At 41.7% G+C, this 25,321-nt stretch overlaps 1 protein-coding gene across 4 annotated transcripts in view; it reads right to left on the minus strand.

Moving 5' to 3' along the window:
- Window positions 1-4,543: 4,543 nt before the first annotated feature.
- Window positions 4,544-25,321, minus strand: part of MTUS1 (microtubule associated scaffold protein 1) — a 184,645-nt gene continuing 163,867 nt past the window's right edge. For all 4 annotated transcript variants that reach the window (XM_066573401.1, XM_066573403.1, XM_066573402.1 and 1 more), the window contains 7 exons: window positions 14,030-14,244; window positions 10,641-10,746; window positions 9,812-9,885; window positions 9,636-9,734; window positions 8,386-8,502; window positions 7,228-7,325; window positions 4,544-6,323 (listed from right to left, as the gene is read on the minus strand). In XM_066573401.1, coding sequence (XP_066429498.1) covers window positions 6,110-6,323; window positions 7,228-7,325; window positions 8,386-8,502; window positions 9,636-9,734; window positions 9,812-9,885; window positions 10,641-10,746; window positions 14,030-14,244 — 923 coding nt within the window. In that variant the 3' untranslated portion in view covers window positions 4,544-6,109. The remainder of the gene's footprint in view (window positions 6,324-7,227; window positions 7,326-8,385; window positions 8,503-9,635; window positions 9,735-9,811; window positions 9,886-10,640; window positions 10,747-14,029; window positions 14,245-25,321) is intronic.

A 25,321-nucleotide genomic window follows, 5' to 3' on the forward strand; every position in this document is an offset into this window, starting at 1 on the left:
TAAATCTTATGCTTTCCCGTAGATTGGCCGGCTTCCATTGACTTCAAATGGAAGCAGTCTGTGCGAGAATCCGCTAAAAAGGAGCAGGCTGCTTGTTTGTTTTCCCTGTGCATGCAATCTGCACGCCGGTAAAACTGCGGACCGTCCGCACAGGTGAGTTGTAATTCAATTCTGTCCGCGGACACGAGGCCTAAAGTGTTTGATGATGTCATTTGTGCAAGTAAACCGGTACATGTTCAGTAGTGAATATTCCCAGTTCTCTTTTCTACTTGTTATAGATGTTTTACTACGTACATTACGGGGGGGGGTCATGCAATATTTCATTCACTACCGGCTTCTGAATGTGGAATGTAAAGACTGTCCATCCCACTACCAAGCAGGACAGCAGAGAACCAGAAAACCCTCTAGAGATGTTTCCTGCCACTGTGGAAGAGTCTGTTGGCGTGATGCTAATGATGTCACCATGGGGCGAGCCAAAGCCATTATCTCCCTTCTATATATGATGCCTGTCCTATCAGCTATATGTAGTACAGAGGTAGAAGGTCGGCTCTGCTGTATACATGGCTAACAAACCTATGGTCCAAGTCACTAGTCTACTGTAAGTATGGGATGAATGCATAAACTAGCTATTATACAGCAAATAACTAGCAAACACTTTTGCATCAGACCAGTAATTACTGTCAGAAGGAACCGGATTTCACAAACATAATTACATCTTAACACAATCAACTAATTGCTATTATTATAAGACCAGATCACACTTCCAGCTTCATGAAAACCATTAATGATGTTCCATATCGGTGAAGCGTGTAAGGGGAGGTGGGGACACAACGCTCCAACAAAAACACATTTTGGGTTATGTAACAGAACATGAACATTTACTGTTGGGTCATCAAAGCCTCGCTGCTTGGGGGCAGAAAACTGACGGCGATGAAGGCTTGATTATTGGCAACAGATGAAAAGACCTATTGATGTATTCTGGCCATTTACCATTTATGACCTATTCTTATGATAGATCATCAATAGTTGATAAGGTATGGCGCTCGGGATCCCCAACGATCAGCTGATCCTCCGACCCATTGTCGGTGCAGCGGACCAGATGTCTTCGGTGGTCAGAGCTGGAAGTGTAATAGTCTGCTTCATTCATTGAAATCAATGGGAGCGATGCCTTCTCCGAGTCAGAAGCATAGTTTGAGGCGTCGTTCACATTGATTTCACTTCAATTGGAGTGAAGCCATCTACCACACTTCCGGCCCTGACCACCCATGTAGACGTTCAGCTGCGCTGCACTGACAGCCGGCTGGAGGATCAGCTAATCGGCAGGAATACCCAATTAAAATAATGAAGGGTTATTAAGGGGTTACGTTTGGAGGATAATGTTCTATATCAATAGTCCATATCACAGGATTGTAAAGTGGAGTTTGTTTTTTTGCTTTGTTTTTAGCAGATGGCTTCTCTCATCACAGATCAGGGGCAAACACGGGCTGTTTAAAAGGTGGTGGTGGGGTTCAGTGGTTCCAAGTCAGCGGCATCAGCAATTGTGTGCCATATGGGCTGCAGGGGTTGCTTTCCAGTACTGCACACCATCACTTCTAGCAAGTAAAGACCACTGAGGTACCAGCGGGGCAGAGGATATAACAAAGTTAGTACTGTTTAATTTTAGAACAATCGCCACAATTTAACTAGTCTAAAGAGCCTTTTACACAGCCTGCTGATTGGCCCGAACGTTTGTTTGCCTAATAAAAGGGCCAATCATTCGTCGGCTGACCGGCTCGTTTATGCAAGCATAAGAATGCTCACTTGTGAACTGTACATCTCCTTGTGTGACCGGAAGGACGTGCAGCTGACCAGTGGTAGCAGTATGGGGACGATCATCTGTCCCTGTGAAACCTAATGAAAGAGCACCGACTAAAGCTGCTTTTACACGGACCAATATCGTTCGATGTAGATGCATGCTCCAGCTGAACGACAAACAAAGTCTTTAACTTCTCGTTCATCGTTCACTTTCTGCATGTAGAAAAATTACGGTAGGCCTCATGTCCAATTGCAAGCACGGATTCCACTGCTGAATCCCACAGCGGAATCCGTGCATGCCCGGGCCATGAAGAGGGAAAATACATTTTTCTTACCTCTCTGAACGCTGCGGGGCTCTCCAGCACGCAGGCCAGGTCTTCTTTCTTCTGGCCGGCAGAGGTGCTCAGCGTGCTGCATGCATGCGCTGTGCACAGCTTTTTTTTTTTTTAAATCTCCCGCGGATCAGCAAAAAAACAGCTGTGGCTGTGCCACGGATACGGACGGCTTCCATTGACTTCAATGGCAGCCGTGGCAGCCGTCCGTGTGGCAGATCCACAGAAAAACGAAGCATGCTGCCATCTCTTCCCGTGCGTGCGGGAAGAAATCACATCCGCATGCTTTAAGCTGCCCTACGGAAGCTAATGCATCTCTATGGGCAGCAAGACGCACGGATCTCCCGTGCGGGGGCCATGCGCAGATTTTATAAATAAAATCTGAACGTGGACATTGGGCCTTAACGTATCATTTTGTGTAACCAGGTAATTGTTCACTCATGAAGAACGGCCTGCTTACGGTCAATGGAGGTGGGCCAGAACAATTGTTGATTCAAACTCGTTGCACGGGCAGATGATCTGCCCATATAAAGTAACCTGAGGGTGCCTTCACACCAAGCAGAAATCGCTGCTAGCATTCTGAAACAAATTCAACAAAAGTTCTGCTGGAAAACTGCAGTGGCCAAACCCACGGCAAAATGGTGCCGATTTGGCCACAGTCTTCTTAACAATCTGATATGAATTTTAACTTTTGTATTTTAAGGGTTAAATTCCACGGCATAAATAGACCTACTACAGATTCAGAATCCACAGCATTTTTTGAAAAATAATTTTCTATACCACATGAAGATCCTGCATGACCCTGGAGGTCCCTTCCAACTCTACCACGCTATGATTCTATAAGACTTCCAATCTCTCCACATGGCTTGTACTGTAAGGGCTGCAGCGTTTCTGCCACGTGTGAAGGCGGCCATAAGCATTTGCCAAATGCAGATTAGCCTTTCAGACCGCTAGGTAGGGAAATGTGATTCATCACTTTCGAGAATACGTTTCAGTGGAGACCTTCCTAAGGGTATATTGCTCACGCGTTGAGAATCTGAGGCACATTTCACTCCCTCATTTGAAGAAGTGAAATCCACAGCATAAAAATGAAACTGCAAATATGAAATCTGTATAGTGTCAATTTAGCGCAGAATTTTTCTGCATCACGCGGACTAGATTTTTAAAATCTCATCCATATGGCTTGTATTAATGCTCTGGATTTTCTGTGCAGAAAATTTAACTGCATTTACATCCCATGTAAAAATACCTTTGCAGTAACTCCAGTGGCTTGGTATTGCACTTGGTGATCATTAATGGGCACAGCCTATTCAAATAACTTAAGCTTAGATGATAGCTAGTTTCATAACTAGCCAAAAAAAAAAAATTTATTATTTTATTCTTTACCCAAAATGACATTGGTGTGCTGAAAACCCATAAAGACCACTAGGGGTCTCCCTTACACCTAGTTTGCTGTCCACTGTCTGCTTTTGATTGATAGATGTGACTATATTAGAAAGGGTGGAGTCATCATCCTGCTCAATAAATTGTAGAGAGAAGATGAGAGAGGAAGCAAGAAGCAGCTCATAAAGATACCACCAGCAGTTAATAGTCAGTATTCACTGCATTTTAGCTACAGAAATCACACCACCATTGATCACTCTTGCTGTACTCTGTACTACAATATGATTGTGCCTGTGTGTTACAGTTAGAGAGCAGGATCTATAGTTCTCTGTGCACAGTATACAAAACACAGCACAACAGCCAGGCTTCTCCCACCAGTCTCGAGAGGCTCTTGAAGCAGATGTATATACCCTGCAGAGAAGACAATAGGGATATATACAGGATACAAGTTGTAGAATGGCCAGATATAGTATTCTTCATGTACACACACCTTATCATATTCTAAAAAGTCATCTTAAGATTAATTTCATAAAGCACAGACCCAATTCTTGTACTGATGTCCCTTAGAGGTAGTTTGGAACTCCATAGTGCGTGATGCAACAGAGGATGGGCGATTTTTTTATGTGCCACGAATTAAACACTCACCAGCCCTGATCTGAGTTTGCAACATTTACGGCTTCGTAAGGTAAGCATCACTACTCCTAAATGTCACAAGTGTCATCTTCAGATTTTCAATTTTCCATAAACTACTGTACCCGAATAATGTATTGAGATGCCAAAACTTCATTTGGAACAGTAGCGCTACATTTAGCAATAATGAGTCATTTTACATTGTAAGCTCCCTGGTAATGAGTTACCCAACATCAATGACATAAGATGTGTTTCATCACAGAATACTAAGAAATGACCCACAATACCTTGCTGCATAATGCCTTAATCAAAATCTGCCCTATTGCATAAGCATGCAGCACTTTCAGAGAAACATACAAGAATACTTTAAATAAAACTAAAAAAAATAACCACCGAGAGCGAGATCAGGTAAATTATTGCACCAATAAATTTATTCTTTTAAACATCAGAATATATTTCCATCATTACAAACCAAGCAACTACAGCTTTATTAGTTTTTTTACATCCAAGTTTGCTAGAAGCTACACACAATTGCATGATACAGATGAAATAGGACCCAAAAAAAGCTGAAAAAAAATCAAAAAAAGATACACAAAAACATTTCCTTTTCCGTGCCCAAATTTGACATATTGGTGTTCAAATTTAAAACTGCAGCAAGACTGATCAGGGTTACAAACCAATCCATGTTGGTCACAGGCCTGAAATATCTTACCAAGAAAACCAAGTGGCAACAGACTGAAGAACTGCATGGATAAAAATTGAGCATCAAACTACAAATACAGAACAGAAAACAGTTTAGAACGTTATAAAATTCTTTGGAAACTTTTTTTTTGGAAATGCTTGGAAAAAAAATTCTAAAGAGGCAAAAATCAATTGTAATCAAAACAGGTTGTAAACTGAAGAAAAGAAAAGTCAACTGTTCGGGGTTGGCGATCTTCTCTGATGGATTTTACAAGGCAGGTACAAAAATGTAAGCCAATTTCTTCTGCTCCCTCGAAAGAAAAGGTGACTTGAAAATGAGGCATGTATCGACAGATGGCAAGCACCTTTCCTATGATGTGGCTCGCTTCTCATTAGCTTTTGGAGATTTTTAACCTTTTTTTGCACTAGAAAATAGGCTGCAAATAAGAAACTTAATTCAGGTCAATCACACAACACCAATGTGGTGCTGTTTGCATAGTCCCAAAAAGTACATATAGCTTTGTAGGAGATGGATCACTGTACTCACAGATGAGAAGCAGCAGACATGTTATTTCACAAAGGCATACAAAAGTCAGTAAGTCTACATCTGAGGGATCGAGGAAGTTGCAGGGACAAAACCATAGGACCTTAGTTATTAACAGATGGTGTGCTGATGCTCTACAAGGCAGATATACGTTGTGCAGATTGCTCAAGTTTTCTTTGAAACAGTAATGTTTTCCGAAGCTTCCTGTACAGATAACAGCAAGAAATGGTGGCAAAAAGAAGAATGTAGGCAAACAACAAAAAACAAAGGAGGCAGCATGAGGCAGACAAGCCGTGTGTGTGTAACATCCATCTCATTCACTTCACAAGCACCCTATTCAATGGGAAAGACAATTAACAGGTGAATAAAGAAACTTTATAAAGTTTGTGATTTATCTACAGGCCCCTGAGCTTTTTTCCCTATGTACTTTGCTGTAGGTGAAAAAAGGCAAAAAAACGCAAGAATAGTTTTATCTTGCTAGGTAAGTGCTTTGTGCAACGACGTCCATATATATATATATTTACCATAAAGTCTTCTCTTTAGCTGAACGAACAACATTATCCAGTTGCTCCTTCAAATTCCAGTGGGTTACAGAACCATTAACCCAAATCCCCAATTCCAGTTATTTTGTAATGGTTAGGTAGCTAATATAGCCTTCATTTCCATTGTATGTGTCCAAAGCAATCTCACCACGACGTCCTGAAATGTCTGAGAAGTTTTATCTTTAATGGTAATAAAAGTGGTGTCATCTGGGTGACACCGTCGGACTAGAAAACGTTCCAGAGTTCCGAGGATGGAAAGGAATACCGGGCGAAGATGGAGACAGCTTTTTGGGGCTGCATAGGTCACCATTGTGTAATTTCCAGAGAAGTTCTTCATTCTCCATTGAGAGACGTTTGTTCGCTTTGGATTCTTTCTCCAGGGACCTCTGTAAAACTTCTTGCTCTGTGGACAGCTGCCTGTGATAGCACAATAAGGTTTATTAGAATATTGGAAGAAACATGATGCTAATGTACTATGACAATGGTTATACAATCCGGGCTAAATGTAACTGTTTTAAACTATAGTAGTTGAGAATGCAGCATGGAGTGCATCTCTACACCATTTGTGGTTGGGGGATTGGCCATCTGTGTCAAACATCTCTGTTAACCGGTGAAGACGTTTGTCACGGGTGACCAATTCCCCAACCACAAATGGTGGACTGATATACTCACTGCTGTTGGCTACATAATCTTTGTGAGAGACTATAGTGAGCAGGTTCTCCATATAAACAGGCAGTTGTTCAACTTTGAATGACTGGAACTGCCTGCCTGTTCCCAATGTACGGAGATGGGCGGATGGAAGAGATCTTTGGTGCACTCCACCTCAACTCACAATGACTAGTTGTCTAAAGACAAGAATCCGGTCTTTAAGCACCTGAAAGTTATCCTGTATATAGCCACCCATAGGAGAGGCTAGCTTGGTGAATGTATATGGCCAAACAAGGCTATGGGAATGTTGACCTATGTGGAAAAAATGTAACAGAAAGCTGGCCATACACTGCCCAATTTCTGTACAATTTGGACATCATCAGGTTAATACACCATAGAGGTATCAAGCATTTTAGAAAAAAAAAAAACTGTTCAACACTGCATAAACTGTAGATTTTTTCAATGTCTTCATCATCCTCTCTCTGACCAAAGGAAAGTATTGAGCCTGATGTTCCAGCAGACCATGGAGGTTCTGAGAACGGGCAGAATGGAGAGCAAGATGCCTGCCCATAAACAGCTTCAATGGTTTTCATAAGGTCTTGGCATATTTGTTAAACCCACAAGAGATTTAAAAAAAAATCTATCACTTAAAAACTAACAACCCAAAGCTTACCTTGAGAGGGCTATGTGATTTGCCATTCGAGCTTTGAGATCTTCATTTTCCTGCTGGCATTTGTTCAGTTTTTCAACCAGGAGTGTGTTGGTCTCAACCTTGGTGAAACAAAAACAAAGTGACCATGTTTGTAGAAGACTGAGGCACCAGACAAGGCATTTTCTCTTGAAGATGCGGGTAATGGAGATATGGAATAGACTCTGCGCAAGGTCTCATTACCCAAGGTCAATATTCATTCCATGACATTTGTTTGCACAGTTTCCAGAATTGCAAAGGGAAAAAGACCAAGTATTTAATGTCCTGGCACAGCTACATTACAGTTGCAGGCAAGTTTGAGGAACATTCATCATCCGCATTACTGAAAAGCTCTTATGCTTCATAGAAGCCAAGTTAAGATATTATGCTTGCTTCTGAAGTGCACATAAAGGATAGGATTCTCCCTATCGAGCAAAGAAATACACACAGTACTAAAATGTTAGGGGCCCTTTACATGAGCTGATAACAGTTCACATTCTCGCGATCCAATGAGAATCGGAACCATTATTGGTCATTCTACAAGCATGCACAAGCTGAACGACGAATGATAATTTGCTTATCGTTCGGCGGTCAGTTTATGCATGAATAAAAACTGAATAATGATTAGCCCGTGTAAACAGGCAGTCGCTCATCTACAACTGCCTGTTTACTATGAATAAAGGCAGGTAGGACACAATGACCCCCGGCCCGCTCTGCCTCCATTCACTCAATGATGATCGTTCCTGTGTAAAAGCAGACAGGACATTCCATGTAAAAGGGCCCTAACATGCTCTACCTATATACTGGAGGGCATTTGTGAATACAGTGCATATATAGAATGTGAAGGACCTCTGTTGTAGGTTTTTTGAATGGAATAATATAAGCATATAAAAAGAAATCTTTGCCGATTCCAAATAAGTTAATGTGTATTTCACATACAAAATTTCCAAACTAAAAGTAAGGGTAGTTTTACACAGTCCAATAACCACCCAAGAGATCTCATAAGAGCAACTCAGTTTGCAGTACCAACCCGGGCCACTGTGCAATATATGGAGCCGTGGGACAATCTCTTTAGGCAAGGTCATTGATTTTCTGCTATGAACTGTTATCATCTGACCACTAGGAACCAAATCAAGTACATACCAGCTTCTCGATCTGCATAAGTTTTTTGTCTTGCTGATGTAATTTCTCATTCTTAATCTCTAATACTGCTTTTAGGCTCTCCAGCTCTTGCTCAAGATACATCACCTGAGGGTTCTTCTGCAATGAACCAAAAGGTAACAAGTTACTATAATCAGCGGCCCACAGGTTGAGATAATCCAGGATCTACAGCATGACTATTAAACCAAATTGTATTCTAGCCCAGAACACATTGAAAACGCTAATTGCTCTGCAGCAGAAATTCATCTTCTCAAGAGCCTTGCAGCAGCCACTGAAGCTCAGCAAAGACATGATCTCATACAGACGCAACATATAAAAGATTATTAGAACAAAGCCTCCAGAATGTCTGATTTATGGTAGTCTGCACACATTCAATTTAAATCAATCTGGTCGTAAATTTCCATTGAATGCTACCAGAGGGAGATCTTTAACAGTAGATGCATTTTAAAGGTCCTTTTACATGCAAAGATCTTTCAACTGGCCAAAAGATTTAGCGATGCATTTGCATAAAGTGTTAATAGCTTTAATGGGCGTTAACACTTTAATCATCTTCATTTGCATGTAAAAGGACCTTTTTCCTCCAAGAGTTTGCTGAGCTTGGCGAGTGTTTAAACAGACACCCAGCTGCGTAAACATCTGCTGGCCCAGAAAGTTGTTGCAGCTGTCCCGTGTAGATCATTTACATGACTGCTCAGCCAATCAATTGCCGCAGCGATCATGTCTGCAGGAATGGCACATGACCACTGAGACCAGTGATTGACTGCAACAGTCACATGACCGGCACATACCACAACTTTCTGGATCGGAGCAGCTGTGCTGGGCTAATGGGACATCCGACCAGCGAGTAGTATCAAGCCCTCACAGCTACGTGTGGCGCAGAGTGTAAGCTCTCGCCTATGACCTGAAGGCTGCAAGTTCGATCCCCGCATGATTCAGGTAGCCGGCTCAAGGTTGACTCAGCCTTCCATCCTTCCGAGGTCGGTAAAATGAGAACCCAGCTTGGTGGGGGGTAATAAGTAATTATTACCTGAAAGCGCTGCGGAATAAGTTGGCACTATAAAAATACCAAGATTTATTTATTACTTTTATTTTGACTGCTGGAAAACTCCTTAAAATAGAAAAAATGGAAAGGAGAAGCAGCACAAGACAACAATAGACGTTACGGACATTGCAGTCCAGGCATTACATGAGGGAATCCGTTCTGCCTACTGACGACGCAGAATAATGCAGACCTGTGTGGATCTCTCTTTGGATAATTTTCTTTGTTCTTCCTCAGCTTTCAGCTTCTCCCTCAGAGATTCATTCTCTTGTTTTATTTCTTCAATTTTTTCCTTTAGGAGTGAAAAAAACATATATATAAGTAAAGCGGTGAAATGGGAAGAATGTAGATGAAATGTGTAGAACCAACCTCTATCTCCGCCTGCTTTTCTTTAAAGGAGTCTTCTAGTGCCCGATTTTCTCGATCTTGACTGTCTTTCAGCTCTAGAGACAAAAGGTGATCGTTATATAAACCAGTTATTAATCCACAATACCGGGGTCTCTATAAAAGAAACATACACCTAATGTTTTATAGAAGCCGACTTATTATTGATGTAGCCAAAATACTTCCATGTTGCTATGTCCAACTTTGTACGATTAATGCACCTTTTAGATGGAATGACAGTCGTCTGCATGAGCGAAGGAGCTGCTGATGTCCTCACCACCTCATGCAGCCTGTTTGGACAGGCAGATTCATCTAGGACTCGTTCAACGAGCATAGTCACTTCTCGTTTAAGGTTATCGCCTGCTCCCGATCCCGCAGTGCAAATATGCCCGTGTGAATTAGGCCTTAAAGGTTTATTTTTGTCAACATAATGAACAAGAGAGAAAGCAAATGAATATTTGGTGCGACCACCTTTTGCCTTCAAAACAGCATCAATTCTAGGTACACTAGTACAAAGTCAGGGATTTTGTAGGATTATAGTGAGGTTTACGATTAACAAAGTATAACAAACAGGTGCTGAGCATCATTTTTATACATGTTGAAATACTGTGATTAACTGCTGTGTAGGAGGCTTAAAACGGAGTGAGGAACAGCCACATTTTGCTACAAAGGAGAGTTTGTGGAAGACAGTTTCATATTACACTATGGCAAGAATGAGCACAGCAACAAGACAGGGCAGTTATACTGGATCAGCGAGGTCTCTCCCAACTTTTGCCAAATACTATATATTTTTGGCTTTAGAAAAATAATTTACCTGTTAATGATTTTTCATACTCTTCCTTTATGTTTTGTATCTCCTCGGCATGACTAGTCTCAGCTGCCAGCCTATAGGCTTCATGAGTGCAGTTGAGGTCATCAACCTAAAATAAAATTATACAATTTTAGAAGCTTTAACAAGAAATGTTATGATTTATAAACAGTTCACAAAGAACACAAGATTAGGGGAGTTCAAATCCTGTATTACATAGTAGGATGTTATAGGCTACTAGATCTAAAAGTGCCAAAATACGTGACCACCAACATATACATGATAAAAGTTTATCTTCAGCACAAACTAGCATTCCAGTTCATGCATTTGTGTAGACGTTTGTTAAGATGCAAGCTTTTTTTTAAAAAATGCCATTACCTCAGACAACTCACAAGATTCATCCTCACACACAATTATTTCTCCTTTGGCAAAGAGATATTGCTGCAACTCACTAGAACCACCATGAGTAGTAATATGGCACCGCAACATGCCAACCTTTTCATGGCAAACCTGGAGACTGACTTTCTGGCCTCCTGCTCCAGCAAACTATTGGCCTATGTCCGCTACATTGGTGACAGCATAATCATCTGGACCAACTTCAAACAAGCACTAATAAAATTCCTTGTGAGATTCAATGCATTCCACCCCACCATAAATCTGACATTAAGCTACTCCTATACAGAAATCAACTTTTTGGACACCACCATAAAAATTTCAAACTCATCAATACAGACATCCTTATACCGAAAACCGATAGATCAGCCCACATATCTCAAGACAGTTACCATCCTAAACATCAAAAAGTCCATCGTCTACAGCCAGGCCATCAGATACAACCCAACAGACAGAGAGGAGCATTTATAGCATCTTAAAAGAACATTTATAAATCAGGGCTACCATCCCACCTCCATTGATGACCAAATCACCAGAGCCACCAGGATACCCAGAAATCAACTACTCCAATACAAGGAGAAGGAAAGAAACAATCGTGTACCTCTAGTAGTGACCTACAATTAACACCTAGAGGTACTAAAGAAAACCGCAAAGAAACTCCATCATACCTACACAAGGCTGACCGTCTGAAACCATATTCCCGGACCCGCCTCTCCTGTGTTACAGGCAATCTCCAAATTTGAGGAACTGTATAAAATCAGGAGTGCATTGCCCTCTAAAACACAAAAAGGAACTTATTTCTGTAAGGTAAGGAGCTGCAAGACCTGCTCACATGTACTGACCACGGACAGGATATAAATCTCCAACACACAGCAGGACTATAAGTTCCCGGGAAATTTACATGTTCCAATGTTGTGTACCTGATCCTGTGCAGTAAATGGCCTGTTGGAGCATTTTAGGTTAGGGAAACGGGACAAAAACTTAAAACGACACCCAATTAAAGAGAGAAAGACCGAATTACCTGTAGCCAAGCACGTTTCTAGCCACAGACACAACATAGAACACATGAAAGCCACCATACTAAAAGGCAATTTCAAGTCACCAAGACATAGAAGAATTTTGTAGTACAAAGTTATAACAACTTTTGACACTTTCAATAGAGGGCTAAATTCTTCAAGAGGATTCATGCGTGGCTGGGAAGTATGAGAAATCTCAAGCCCAGATAACATGCTGGCCTGGTGACCCCCTATCATCAGTTCAGGGACCAAAAAAACCTTCACCTCTATCAGTGGACTAAAAGCATGTAATTCTCTACTCCTCCTGTTGTGGTATTATTTTAAGTGCAAACTAATCACATCCAGTTCTGTGCCTTATCATAAGTGTGCGTGTGTATATTTGCACGCCTCTTCAGATCTATTTCATTAACCATAAGGAAGAATCCTGAGAGATTCAAAAGCTCGCTATATCATGTATTTTGTTAGCCATTAAAAAGGTATATCTACAAGATTGCTGGAAACAATCACATTTGGCTCAGACTAGAGGAAGAATGTCGAAGTTGCTAAACAAAACGGTAGAGCGATTTGTCGTTCCCAAAAGCGAACGATGACACAGTTCACTCATGCAGCCAGCTTATACAGGCAAATTGTTGGCACGCAAATCGTTCACATTCACTGTACCAATCAATGAACTAATCGCTGTTTCCATGCAAGGATGTGCAAGTGAACAAAGATTTTTATGCCTGCATAAAAATATCAAACGAGAAAAACAAATTCTCATTGGTCATTCAATCACTGGCCATGTTTACACTGAACGGTCAAAATTAAAATTTGAATGATCCAGTGTTATTGGGGGTTTTAAGTTTTATTTATTTATTTATTTTAGGGCAATCATTCCCCGTGTAAAAGCACCAGAGGTCCAACTTTGTCAGAATGGGATCTTTTTATCGAACCCAAGTTGGCAATCTAGCACATTGACTAGGAAAAGGCGCATAGGACAAAGGCGGTTTGATTTTTTCATGCCTTTTTATCAGATGGCCCTGCATTTGTCAAAACAGTGAAATCCCATGTAAATTTATTGCACTTCCTCTACATCCTTGGCTTCAAAGGCAACGATGCTCTCCTCTGCTTAGTGCTAGAGGGAAAAATTAAAAAACTATTTTGGAGATAACCATTCAAAACTAAAGGACATTCAGAGGACCATTCATCTAGAACAGGGGTCCCCAACTCCAGTCCTCAGGGACCACCAACAGGTCATGTTTTCAGGATATCCTATGGTAAGAACACCTGTGGCAATGTCTGAGGCACTGATGATAATTACATCACCTGTGCAACACTGAGGAAATCCTGAAAACATGACCTGTTGGGGGTCCCTGAGGACTGAGTTGGGGAACACAGATCTAGAAGACAATTTTTCAGGGTATTCCAATATGTATAGTGTATGTTGGTAGTGAAAGATCTGTTGGGGAAAAAAAAAAACAACTGTCTACATAAAGGGGTTTTTCTTGCAAACAGATGGCCTTTGGAGAGGTGTCCCTGTTTAAAATATATTGGGTGAGCACAAAAATAGTTCTCCATTTCCAGCAGATACATAATACACAGTAGACAAAAAAACAGCGCTCGATTTCATTTTACATTAAAACAAATAGTCAAAAAGTGATTCACCAGTGAGCATTTGGTTAGTAAAGGGCCGTGACTGCTAGACAAACACCTATGAGGAGACAATTCTTTCACTTCTGTGTTGAAGTCAGCAAGTCTGATGTGATGACCCAACATGAAGGTCTACTAGGGTTCCGGCTCTAAGGTCTCCTGGTAGATTGCAGTCTACTGATTAGGCACAAGCAACAAACAAAACCTGAAATTTTCTATTTAGCTAGAAAACTATCTGCATTAACCTCTGCATTAACCATGAGACTTGAATGCTTCATGTCCAGGAGATGATTAGCAAGTCATTGACAAGCTGTGGATAGCAGTTTTGCACCGCTCTACTGTGAAAGCAACTTTTACCTTTTCCTGAAGTTCAGTCTTGTACTTCTCAGCTTCCTCAATGAAGATTGTCTGAAGTTTCTCGCATTCGCCGGTGTAGAACTGCTTAAGCTTATCCTCCAGGTCATTCAACTCAGCAAAGTGTTCATCCTTCACCTTCTGCAGAATGCCTTCATAAGCTACGAGCAAGTCATTCTTCTCCTTCTCCAACCGGTCACATGTGCCGGATGCCGACACTGCAAAACATGATGAACAAAGCTTAGACTCAGTAGTACCTACCTTTGCAGCTAGACAAAGAACGTAAAACGTTGGAAGAGCAAATTTTACTACCACATTAGTGGTTAAATTTACTGTAGTAAAGTGAATTTACGAGGTGGATTCCATGGTTACAGGAATGATTTAGTGCTAGAAGTAATTAAAGGGGTATTCCCATCTAAGAGCGTGCTGTATGTTACTATACAGTATATCAAACATACCATGACATTACGGTTGGGGTCAAGTATACAGATGGGACTCTCCCCACTCACAAGAGTGAAGGCTTACTCCCGGCACAACTCATAGCCACGAGCTCCACTGCACATTGTAAGACGAAAATCTGAAGAGGAGCAGCAACTCTCAAACACAGCTGCCACTTATCTGGTGGGGAGGCCGCAGGAGTCATCAGTGTCCCAGCAGTCAGATCCCCCCTCAATCTGACAGGTCATCACTATGATTTGTGAAAAAACACCTCTAGAAGATTTTGTCGGCTGTTATTTGGGTTCATTTACAGGCAGCTAATATGGCCACCACCGTCTTTAGACTACCCAACGGTCATCCCATAGTGCATTAGCAGTGTTATGACTATCAAAGCACTATACCTACTCTGTGATTACCCATGTGATGAGCGCTGGCCAACCACAGAGCATTACATTAGCAATATTAGAAAATTTTAGCAGCCACCTTGGACATCCGAATACTGCACTGGAAACCAATGGAACCCAATGACAGCTGACACAATCCATTACAGGTAAGGAACCCCCTCAACCTCTTATCAGGACAGAATTGGGTCCCAAAACTGGAGGGTCGCTTTAAGTGACAATAAAAAGCTCATATTTTAATAATTCAAAATTCCTATAAATATAAGCTAATATTACTGATGATATTAGGTTTGTTCGGCTTCATCTACTTAAAAATAACCTCTTAAGCCGTGACACGAGATCTGGGTTAACTATTTTTTCATGGTAACCTTGCTGCACGCTGAGGTCTACACCACACAAGTGTGTTTTCATAGTAGTACTCATCCCATCTCAGAAGGAATTTAAGAAATGTGCAGCTACATAAGTATCAGCAGTTATTAGAAACACAAACCACAAGTGCAAGAAAAATAGCACACGCAAAGCAAAAACAAAACCCGAGATTAGTTGGGCACCGTAAGCCGTTCTGCATAGATGGGAAGGTTGGCACAGGAACAGTTCTACTCAAGGTCTCTAAACGCCTCATTCTGCTGCACTTCATTTTTTTTTTTCGGAATGGAAAACCCATATGAAAAAGTAAAGCATGATTTGTGAATTTATCCGATTTTCCTTTAAGGAGCATGGTTCCTCCTGCGTGGGCAGATCTGGCATTTCACTTGCAACGACTTGTCTGACAGTCAGAATAAATAGATTGGATGGAATGTGCTAAGGCTATTTGAGTGTGAAGAGGCGACTCCTGATGTAACGTATCAGTGCTAAGCTCAGCAGAACTCACTGGGCTGACTTTACAGAATCACAACTACAAACTCTAATTTAGATATATATATTTCCCACAAAAATCCTCACAACCTCCTATCAGGACTGATATACAAGATTTGGCTACAGTCATACTGCAGGGTTTCTGTCAAGCTTGCAATATGGCAAGAATAGCATGGTCTTTAGCGAATTTTTCTGTCACAAATACTGGTACCCAATGCACACGCAGCTAAATTCAATGGGTTAATTAATGTCCATTTTGATCACTTGAAAGATGGATCCATCACAGCGGTCATGGCTCCATAAAGGAACTATTGTCCTATATGCTATATTCCATGATGGTATACAATGCATTTGGACAATCTGCGACTTTTTTTGTATTGATCATCTTTGAGATGTTTCGACGCCTTGGTTGGAGTCCATCTGTGGTAATGATTGGATATAAATTTAAAAGACACACCCCTGTCTATATAAGGTCTCACAGCTCACAATGCATATCGGAGCCAAAAGCCAAGCCATGAGGAGGAAAGAACTGCCTATAGAACTTCCAGGATTGTGTGGAGGCACAGATCTGGAGAAGGGTAGTGTTTCAGTGCCTCATAACAGTCACGTGTTTAGCAACTAGTATTTGATAAGCTAGTGGCTGATCAACTTCGTAATGCTGCTGCCCTGTAGCAGAAAGTCAACCAGCACCATTGGTTGTGGGTCTCATTATAACCCCATTTATAAAACATACACTGAGTAATTTCAGCAAGTGTTTCCTGCATCAATCATGGATGTTCAGTCCAGCAATATTGTTTTGAAATTTGTGATATTGCAGATTCCGACAATATACAGATGACAAGTTTCAGCTTGTGATCGCATGGCGCAGAGAGCCATTTTCTCAAACCATTAAAAAGCAATTCTTCTCTTATTTTAACACAAGACCCATTGTAAAAGCGTAGATAAACCACTCCTACAGCAGGGAACACTGATAGTACGTACCATTAAAGGCTCATTTACACGAAAAGACAATGATTGAAAGATTGATTGTTTTAGCGATCATTTTGCATGAAGTACTAATGGGCACTAATACCCATTGGTACTTTATCAGCTACATTTGCATGCAAATAAACCTCCAGGAGCTACTTGCACAGCTCAGCAAGTGGTCTGAGCTCTGCAATCAGCTCCTTCGTTCTCGCAAGGTCTGCTGGCATGAATACAATGTAATCAGTTGCTCCCGTGCACAACACAGCTTACAGTCTTTGTTAAGACCCATTTACACGCTAAGATAATCGTTTAAAAGATAGGTTTTGATATATTGTTTTGAATAAACTGCTAATAGACACTAATGTCCATTAGCAGCTTATCACCTTCATTTGCACGTAAAAGCCTTCGGGAGCTGTATGCAGACAACAGCAGGTGGTCTGTTCCCTGCATTCAGCTCTACTGTTCTACTATGGGCTGCTGTGGGCTTTTTGCCGAATAGAATGTAATCCGCAGCCTCTGTGGAAAATACAGCACCATGGACAGCAAACAGCATGCGGCCGGTGTTATCTTCTCTTCTGAACGATGGATGTTACGCTCGCCTAAAAATCATCATTCAGCCAAAGAGTGAAAGATTATCGCTCAATCTACTCTCTGGCTAAACAATGGATTTTAAGCTCACCCTAAAATCATAGTTCAGCTGAAAAGTAAGCTACAGGAGCATTTACATGCAACGATTATCGCTCATATGCCAGAATTTTAACGAATTTTGAGCGATAATCGTTGCGTGTAAACAGGCCTTTAGATTCAAGCTGAAGAGTAATCCTTGACCATCCACTTACTTTTGACCACATCACATAAAATGGAGCAAAAACTAAAATCTTACATGGTTACAGATGGATAGCAAATAGTATGGTTATGAAAACTTATATTCTGGGAGGCTAAAGGACTCCAATGCCTCCATCACCAAGGATTTAGTAGAGTAGCTCGAAGACCAGCCTGAAAATCAACACCTGAAGTTTTCATATTAAGTCAAACAAATCATCAAATCACACGGCTCAATGCATTTTTACAGTTCGCAGTGTTCATCTGCAAACTACGCTTTTCCACAGATACATTACCGTCGGCTGACGGCTGAAGCAGACTACAGACGGGTTTACTGTCGGAAACGCGCAAGTTAGTTGTGAGCATGTCTGGATCTCTATTAATGGATCTCTAATGAAGAATTGAAAATATATTCCCATGGTCAAGCCATTATCTCGGCCCAATTATTTTATCTAGTTTATTTGGGTCTCCTCACCCCCCTTTAATACTCAAGTGGGACACAAGTGTTTAACCACCCCCACCTTCATGGCCATGCCAGTAACAGATCACCACCAGTCACTTGACGAAACCTTAGTTATGTGACAAAAGACTGACCTTTACATTACTGGAATTTAGGTCTGATCAAGATTATTGAAAAGCGTAACTTGGACTCAGCAGCTAATCTTCCATGCAAGCATTTCAACATGTTCTTATGGCAGAAATCCTAGAGTTGATCTCCACAAACTAATTGGCGATTCGCCATATATAAAAAAAAAAAAAAAAAAAAAAAAAAAAAGACACTGAACCACATCCCTAGCACAATAAGAAAGCTCACTCTGAAATTCCAGAAGTGTTGAAGACTTTAGAGCAGATCGTCAACTCATAAGAGAAGAACTTGTACCCTTTCAAGCACACTAAATCCAACAGATCAATAATTCCGGATTAACCCCTACATGACAACTAGAAAATACTTAAAGCAACAAGTGGGTGTTCGCAAATGATCAAGGCTGCACCAGTAGAGGTAGAGCTTTACTACATCATATTCCAACAAGAATTAATTTCATCTGCACAGAGAATTGCAGGCTGGTTCACATGAAGAAGCAAATTCAATTACTTTTCTCATTATGTGCCGTCTCAGGAAGGGCATATTTTAGTCATAATTGCAAACTGTGTTCCAAGTTCTTATTGCAAAATGTTTTTCCCTAGCAGCCTGGCAAAGACTAAATCTCTGGGCATGGAATCTCCATGCTGCCAGAACGGCTCAGCCCATGCCTGGGTGGTAACAATGCATTCTGAGGATTATGAAAACTGAACCCAAAGTAGGCGGGTCGCCTTAGAACGGCGAAATGCAAACTGTATTCTACTAGAACTTCATGGCTCTGGGTTCACATGTAGCAGATTTTGCACAGTGAGTTTTGGTGCAGAGTTGCATCAAAATTTGCATGTAAGGTCCCTTTTACCCGCAGTCTCATTGTGGATTTTGATGCAGAGTTGCTGGCAGAACCAGAACTAGCCAATTTCATTTTGCATCAAAATCTGTAAGGATCCGCAGTGGAAACAATGCTTCAAAATCCGCACCATTTGGCGCAGGGTTAAAGCATCTTTTCCACCTGTAATCCGCTGTGGAAATCTCTCCCCATAGAGAGAGGAGAGCCTGCAGCGGAAACAGTGATACAGTGTATATCGCGCAGATTTGAATTCCACGCAGCATGTCCGTTTCAACGCGGCTTGTCGGCAGGGTATTTTTGAAAAATAGAGTCCACTTTGCTGCTTAGTCTGTTTTAAAAATGTAGGAGAATTTCTGTGCGCAGAGTCCGCACGGAAATCCCGCGGCAATTCTGCCCTGTGTGAACCCAGTCTTAAAACAGAGACATCTGCACCAAAAACCTTCAGCATAAGTTGGCATACTGCAGATTTAAAATCCGCACCACAGGTCAAAAAGTGTTGCAGCTTTGTTTATCAATAGGTTTACAAGATTGCTCAAGCTCCCATTCACTCTGCTGCTACTCTAGGGCCCCGTCCACGGGCGTGATTACGCCGGCGGTAAATCGACGGCGAATCGCGCTGTCTGAAGCTTTCCATAGCGTTGCTATGGAAAGCGCCGGCCCCCTGTCCATGAGCAGAGAATCATTGCAATTCACAAAGGCGGCAAAATGACTGACCTGTGTACAACTGACCACTATGTATAAGAGCCCATTTACACAAAACGATGATCGCAAAAAAAAAATTGCTCTAACGGCAGTTTGAGTGACAGCTTTGAGAGTTCACTTTTTATAAGCTCTTAAGTAGCTAATTAGCTACTTAAGAGTTTATTAGTGTGTAAATGAAGGCGGATGCTGTATGCAGAAGACAGCGGGAGCGCTGTCAAGTGCATAGAGGTGCTTTGCTCTCGGAGCTATTGCTGAGAGCTCGAGCGGGATACCAGCTGAAAAAATAGTATTAGCGGTATCCTGTTGAGAACTCCGTGCATGGCGCTGATAAGAGACATCGCTGGCTTTTAGCTTGCTAAAAGTTAGTGATGAACGAACAGTGCACGATGGCCACGCGTTTAGACAAAGATTATCGCTCAAAAGATGGCTTTTGAGCAAATGACGTTGTGTCTAAAAACAGGCCTTTAGGCTAGGTTCACATACATTCATAGGGTCTGGCCACAGTTTTCATGCAAGAGCCAGACACAATTGATGCCATCTTGATATATTTCAGGGTCTGGTCCAGCATCCATAGCTAGACAGCACAAAAGAAGCTGAACGGCCGGATATACCAGAATCTGGCTTTAGTGGATCGAGAATGACAAAGCGCGTCGTAATAAAGCTGGCCGCGGTGCGTACAAACAAGGCTTCTAACACATCCAGTCTCTGGCGAGGCCCTATATGCAAATACCCTCGGCTCTACTGCCCACTCGCTGTGTTTTAATGTAATTAAGCGCATTAGTCAGGGCTGATCTCACTAAACTTTGCTGCCTGGATTTTGTCACTGAGAGGTCTGGCCGATTTATCTTGTTAAACTGCATTTATATTAGCAGACGTTAGGGAATTATCCATTAGTCAGTGTGATTATGTCAAACCAGCACTTACCAGCAGCCATGTGGGGATACAGAGCACACGCTGCATCAACGCTCCCACGTCTCCCAACTCATAGGTCAGGAGATGCGCTGCAAGGTAAAGCATCTATATGTACTGTATTTTTTTCAGGTGTGGAAAATCAGTAGCAAATCAACCACATGTGAATGTACCCTTAGGCTAGTTTCACACGGGTAATCTTAATATCGCCGCAAGAAAGTCGCGGCAAAGTTGCGTCTTATTTTCCATGCTGGATTTTTTTAGTGTGAAAGTCAACAGGATTTCGTAATGCTAAAAGCACATCGCACGAAAATCGCTAGTTCGTGCCTTGCGATGTGATGAGATAAAAAAAAGATTGTCCATAGTGAAACATGGGGAAGAAGAGAAAAAAATATATAAAATTAAATCACACATTGCAGAAAGAGAGAATGCAGCAATTCTGTTTTTCTTGCAACATCGCAAATGTAAAGGAAACCATTAAAAAGCATGGTTTTCATAATTCCGCATTTTCACGCACTCCGGCATCGCCCCAAAATTGTGCAATTTTATAGTTCAGAAAGACATCTGTAGAGAACCTGCAGTAGAACGAAGATGTAGAAGATGTAAATCTGCTGTGGTGTCCCATCATGAAAAGCTCCCATCTCAATGAGTACCATGAACTCCACAGCAAACCGCATGTAATGCAGGCGGATCTGCAGCGGAGAACGCATCCCAAGACTGCTTCCATATAGAAGGATTTTCTTATGCAAGCCATTCTCTGATATTATCTGACACTCCATGATAAATAGAAATCCTCCAGAGAAACAAAGTACTTACCATTCGTGTTTTACAGACGCTGCAAATAAGGAAATACCGTCTAACAATAAAAAACTTGACACAATCATACGTATAAAATAATTGCTTAGCCCTACAGAACCGAAGATGGAACCTATGAAAACCTCTTGTATAGGGCCAACTCTGAAACATAGAAAAATTAGAAGTTTCTTAAAAAGCCCTCAGGTTGGTGAGATGTAGATAGTTTAAGCCTCTCCACCCACAACTACTTAGCTGTGAAAGAATCAGGACACTAAGGACCGCATTACACAGAACGATGGTTCAGCTTCTTGCTGGATTGTGTAAAACAGAACTATTCTTGATGGGTGTAAGCACTGCCAGCGACTCAACAACTTGTCATTCAGTTTAGGCAGGCATAAAAATCATATGATAGGCCTCCGTCACTTAACGACTAGTGCTCCTATCTGAAAGCACAGCAGTCCTAATCGGCGGACTACCAGCTGGTGCTGAAGCGCCAATTGTCCTGAAGGGTGTAGTTGTGTCAGCAGAACATTGTATACGTTACAACAGAAAACACATTACTAGCACACAAATTCACGAGACCTAAAAGTAGAGTTTTCAATAAGGCACAACTCCTCAATGGGCTGTCTGTTGGTATAGGGTCAGCTGTAGTCCTATGTAAAACCACAATCCTGTTCAAACGGTTGTCATAAGACTAACCTCAATGGGTTGTAGTACTTGGTTTACCTTCCGTGGGCACTGACTGTATATAGTGGGGTACTCCTGTTCTTCAAAGTGATCTAACTAACTCAATCAGCCCCCAAATTGCACTGCGAAGATCATTCGGCCATCACACTGAACTCAACTGCTTTTATCTCTTATGTATGGCGGTCCATGAAGTCCCTATGGCTCCATATTAAAGTGCACTGCATCTCAACAGCATCCTATGGAGCATGGTATATTTCTCCATTGGCTTGCAGACATACATCAAGGCCCCATACACTTCTACATGTCCCATATCTATATGTACAACTCGGAGCTTGTACTGACCCGCATGGTTGTGGCCGAGGGCCAAAGCTCTTGTCGCTGAAGAGAGTTTGATATTATGCCAACGGTCGCTTGTTAAGAAATCCCATATTCATTTCCAAAGTTTATGGAAGGAGAATCTATTTTAAAAAAGAAAATAGTACAACCAGTAATAGTTTTCCCCTTAACTTTGCATGGAGTTTTGAGTGTCTACCCCTGGCCATGTCCTGCTCTAGGATGCAGAATGGTCTACAGTGTTAGTGGGCAGCGTGGCCACATAGTGTAATGTATATGAATGACAACTGTTAAAAACCAGTAAAAACGTAAACTCCAGAAAAACCATATAACGTAAACTAACCAGAGGGCAGCGGCAGTCAGGATTGTAGACTCCGGTTCACCTCACTTGCCCTCGCAGTCTGATTGTAGCCAGAATCATGACCTTACATGTCAGCTGTCAGTACATGAGCAGCCAAGCAGCTCCCTACTCCACGTAGTATTAACCACCCTACCATTATAAAATAAACTGAAGATAAAGCCACCCCAGCAGGGAGGGCCGATCTGATTCAACACAAGTCTTCCTATATACAACTCTGAGAAATAAGCAACCTTTCCAACGGAGACTCCTCAAGAAGCTGAAACTGCTGAATCTTCTCCCCTTCCTTACTCAAATCCAGAGGCATTTCAAGCTAATGAGGACAGGTCATGCATTAAAAGTAATTGGCAAATAAAACGCATGACCTGTAGACATTCCCCCCCCCAACACCGGGACACTAAGCAAAGAAATTGCTAAACTTCACCGTGCAACCTCATGCTGCAGACCGACAAGAACGTCCAACATGCTGACTGCTGTGAAAGTGAAAAGCAGATTCCCAAATGAAATTAACTACTTCTAATTAATCAGATTTATAGTTCACAGAAATGCAGTGAGTGTGCTTGAGAAAATGGAAATCATGCCCACAGCAACCTCCAAACTGCAACATCTCTTATGTACGTTCAGTATATACACAGAGCACAAGAGTCCCTGTCCATGTACTCTCGGTAAAGAGTAGTTGGACTGCTGAAAGGACTTCTTAATGTGGATTTTACCCTCTCATTTTAAATGGTTAAATCTCCACTCATTTGCACCATTTGGTGGGAATTGGCTATGGATTGTCCACTCTGGCAGTTTTGCTGCAGATTTTCCATACGTGAACAGACGCTGAAACTGTGTTTTTGCCGTGGTCAGAAGAGATAAGCAAGGGTTAAGAAAAGGAGACTGTTAGTTGAATTAGTTGTTACTCAGCACAGCATCTGAGAAGCAGCGGAGACTCCGCAGATTCAGAAGGAGCCGCTCACCACACCAGGGGTCTCCCCATATCTGGTGGAGCAGGGAAAGAAGACTGAGCATGTGCGACCACCATGGAAAGATGACTAAGATGGACACAATAGAAACAGCAGGTGATGCCAGTCTAATATTAGACCTGAGATATCTAGGGGTACAATAGTTTTTTTTATAAGAGCAAATACAAAAAAGGTTTATAATTCTAAGCTGCATGGAAATAAACAATGTTCTTCTGCGAAACGCACAAAATAGTTTTAAGAATATGAACTCTTCTTTTGAATGGGCTTATTCATATGAATGATGCTGCGAGGATACAAATCGCAGCATGTTCTATCTTTGGGCGTTCCCGCGGAACACCTCGCCCATTATTTTAAGTGGGATCTCAAGAGACATTGCATGGCACTCACATGCCGTGTGATGTGCATGCAAGTGAGATGTGAGGTCTCCCATTGAAATCAATAGAAACACTTGCAATGCTCTGAAATGCGTCAAACCCACGCTTGAGAATCACAATTTCACAGGAGCGATTTGTGGCTTATTTTTATTTAAAATGCCTCGCATTGGTATGAAAAATGCACGTTGGCAAGTGTGATAGAGACGGGTTTCGCAGCCACCTATCGCACTCCTACGTGTGAATGTAGCCTTACAGAGGAAAAAAAGAAAATGTAGATTAGGCTGAGTGCTGTGCTTGAAGTTCATTAGCTAAGCCAGCCCTCTTCTGTCTCTGCATCTGTCATAATTAAAGTATATTAGCAAACTCAATTAAGTTATTTAGATTGTTTGCAAATAGAAGTTCCGTCCCCAGATAAACCCTTTAAGGGGCAACATCCAACCTACTTTTAGGCACCAGAATGCCAGGCTGCAACCCCAGAAGTATTTACACTGTACTTCAAGAAAACTTCTGCATCGTGAAGAGAGCCATCCTGACACCTATAAATTTAGCACTTGCTCTGGGAATATGAGAAAGTAGATTACAGCACTTAAGTTGGCAGAAGTTGGCAGCAGGGAACGCCGTTGTGTAGCTGATCCTCTGAAAATGCCAACACTCCAACAAGTGCTCTATTTATGGAACTCGAATACTCTCCGCTGGCAAAGGATCAGAGTAACAGGTATTCAACAGAAGACTATATTTTATAATAAACGGCAATACAATATATACACACCGATTAGACATAACATTAAAACCACGGCTAGGGGACATGAATAGCATTCTTCTGACAGGACACTTGTCCAGGGATGAGATTTATTAAGCAGCAAGCGAATGGTCTGTTCTTGGATCTACTGAAACAAAAAATGGACATATGGAAGCATCTGAGCAATTCTATAAAAGGCCAAATCGATGACTGGGTCAGAGCATCACAAAACGTCAGGTTTTGTGGGGTGTTCCCATTAGGTACTGGTCAGTACCAAAAGTGGCCTAGGCAGGGTAACACCAAGCGTATATTGACGCATGTGAGTAGCAAAGGCTAGCCCATCTTGTTCAGTTAAATATCAGAAAAAAAGGACTGCTGGCTATGACAGAATTGTGGCAGAATACACAACACATCAATGGTTTATGTATGGGGCCAGGTAACTGCAGACTGGTCAACATAACCTCAGTTCACTGCCAAAAGTGCCTGAGCGTTAGAACTGGATCATGGAGCAATGGAAAAAG

This window comes from Eleutherodactylus coqui, chromosome 7 (genome assembly GCF_035609145.1).
Source record: "Eleutherodactylus coqui strain aEleCoq1 chromosome 7, aEleCoq1.hap1, whole genome shotgun sequence".
NCBI lineage: Eukaryota > Metazoa > Chordata > Amphibia > Anura > Eleutherodactylidae > Eleutherodactylus > Eleutherodactylus coqui.